Raw genomic sequence first — 2,872 nt, 5'->3', positions numbered from 1 at the left:
TTCTTCTTCTTCTTCTTCTTCTTCTTCTTCTTCTTCTTCTTCTTCTTCTTCTTTGTAGTTGGAGACAGTGTGTGGTTGGATGGTGCCTTTGTGTGGTTTTGCTCCTTCTTTCCTATCAAACATCTACCGTCGTTGTCTTGTCTCTTCATTCTTTTCTTTGTTATGCCAGTATCTAGTAGTACTTCTGCTCTTCAGCACTTAGAGGACTTATTAGTGTTACAAATTCTGCAATTAAAATTAAATTAATTGGGGACATTTAAAAGCATGTCAGTCTTTTGTTCCGATCGTAACATTATGCTCATTGAACAGTTTTGTTTTAAAGAAACTGTAGTGTCCACTTTAAAATTAAACTTTTGGAATAATTTTTGTCTCTAATGACTGTCATTGGTGAGCAGTGACCTAAGCCATAATATGCGTATGCAAAATGTGTGTAAGAAGCAGGAAGTGCTGTGAGCACTCCCATTTTCCGCGTGACCGTGATTTGAAGTATTTTATATAAATTTATGAAGAAGAGTTGTTTAATGTAGCCTCTATGGTTGTGGAAAAAATATAACAAAGTTGAGACAAATTAGTACAAACTGCTGTGCAAAGTAAGGGAGACATTGATTAACCCGTTTAGGAAATATATGCGTTAAGTTGCGCCTCGAATGTTTTATCACACGATAGATGTGAAAACATTTATGATTGATTGGTTGACTTACTGACTGATTGAAAATATTTTACGTTCCACTAGACACTTTAGAACATTTGGGAGGCAAGCTGCTTCGAACCTGCCTCTCAGGGTCAAGCCAGGTTGAGTAGGAAACTACTCTTCAACAGAAGATTGGGGTTCTCATCCTCATCATGACGTACACGACCAGGTCAGAAGCAGATATCAGCAGTCTTGCTTCGCCATTCGCCTCTCGATTCAATAAGAAAAGCAAACAAAAAAGCTCAAAAAACCACTTTCCCAGACAGTAACCGAAGTCATGTCTTCTGCTTGCAAAGTTGATTTAAAACACACACACTCCTAACTCTTGCAAATCGTAAGCCTGTTCCCTTTTTTGTTTGCAGCAAGTTTAGTTGATGATACGCACACTTATTACGTCATCATTTTTGTCAAAAAAATCTGGGTTTCTACCTACAAACTTGTATTTCCAGCCAAACTATTCATATCAGAAAAGAGGGAAATGTACAGACAAGGAAATATTAATAATGGATGGGTAAAAATGTTTTTAAAAACCCAAGAAATCGGCGTTTAGTTAGTAGACGTAGCGGCTTATAAGAGATAAACTCGACCACGGCTTGTCTCATTTGCTCCAGGGAGTCATCATGGTGTGTGAAGAAGAAGAGCCTCTCCAGAAAGTGACCCTTCTTCCTGCTGGGGAGACATGTAAGTAGCACTTTTCCATTTGTTTGGATAAAGCAAAGAGAAGCACATCGACTCTGACGGTCATTTAGCGCATGGAAAAGGCAGGACTGGCAGACAGACAGGCAGACAGAAGCAATAGAGGGGAAGTATGATCTTAAGCGTTAAATTTTTAACTTCCTCAAACGGCTGACAGCTTTCTGTTTTCCTTAGTTTGTTGTTACTGTTGTTGTTGTTGTTTGTAGTTGTTATTGTTGTTGTTGTTGTTGTTGTTGTTGTTTGTTGTTTGCCTTACCGGTTGGGTCCTATCGGGACTGTTTAAGATAAATCCAAGGAGAAAGGCCGAAGTACTTAATAAGATTTCTCTGTCATACGTGAACTGACAGGATTTGCGTATAAGTCAAAGAACCCTCATTGTTACTCCACTGGTGCCAGAGAGGGATGCATTTAAAAGTCTGGTAATTGTGATCATGGCAAAGACGTTAATGGTGAATATCCTGGTAAAGATAAGAGCAATATCATCATCATTATTATTATTATTATTATTATTATTATTATTATTCACTACGTTCATCTAGGCTACTTTCCTCCGCAGAAGGTTCTTCAACTGCCATGGGCAAGGCGTCTAAACTTCGGTTGGGATTTGAAAATGTGAAATGAGAAATATGAATTATGAAAAGGTATAGGTTTAGCGCCCCTATCAACACTTTTAGATTTTTTAAGAAGTGGGACCTCCTAGTTTTAACGTCCTTCTACAAAAGGACCGGGGTCGGATTACCGAATATCTCACCAAAAAATTGGGTTAAATCGAATAAAGTACCCAAGCACTTAAAAGTGAGACTAAAACTCAAACTGCACTATAATTATGTCACTCCAGAGTATTCCATGTTATGAAACATTATAGATAGATCGTTTCCGGCAAGGCCAGAAACTATTAATAACTATTAATTCCAATTTTCCAATTTTCAGGACGAACTCTCTCTCTCTCTCTCTCTCTCTCTCTCTCTCTCTCTCTCTCTCTCTCTCTCTCTCTCTCTCTCTCTCTCTCTCTCATGAAATAATGCGTGCATTAAACTCGCAATCAATCCCCCTCCCTCCATCCCCCCTCCCATACTTTAACTTTCTTCACCAGTGTTTTTATTGAGTGAAAACAGAGACGCGTCTAGGCCAAATCTCCGACTTCAAGTATCCGGACCTTTCTACTCACATCTAGAGGTCAACGTCACAGGGCCAGTTGTGACCTTTGACATGTCCCCGAATTACTCTGTGAGTTAAATTTGAAGTTTGTCCTAGCTATACAGGGAACAATGGTTAAATTAATAATAAATCATCTTCACCATCATCAGCAGCATTGTCAGCAGCATTGTCAGCAGCAACAGCATTGTTTCATAGCAGAAAAATATACTGGAATATAGTTGTTCATAACCAACCAGATGTTCTAAGACAAAATCTTTCTCTCCCTCATACACGCTCTCTTTCTACCGCCCTCTCACTCACAATCTCCTTCTCTCTCTCTCTCTCTCT

General features: G+C 39.0%; 1 protein-coding gene across 1 annotated transcript in view; it reads left to right on the top strand.

Moving 5' to 3' along the window:
• LOC101854351 (P protein) overlaps positions 1-2,872 on the top strand; it is a gene marked incomplete at both ends in the record, with an annotated part of 24,836 nt that overhangs the window by 9,903 nt on the left and 12,061 nt on the right. The window contains 2 exon segments of the mRNA XM_013085475.1: positions 1,303-1,372; positions 2,481-2,614. Coding sequence (XP_012940929.1) covers positions 1,303-1,372; positions 2,481-2,614 — 204 coding nt within the window.

The sequence above is a fragment of the Aplysia californica genome, unplaced genomic scaffold, assembly GCF_000002075.1.
Source record: "Aplysia californica isolate F4 #8 unplaced genomic scaffold, AplCal3.0 scaffold00378, whole genome shotgun sequence".
Taxonomy (NCBI): Eukaryota; Metazoa; Mollusca; class Gastropoda; order Aplysiida; family Aplysiidae; genus Aplysia; species Aplysia californica.
The sequence above is the reverse complement of the archived record's forward strand: the minus strand, read 5'-3'. Positions and strand labels throughout refer to the sequence as shown.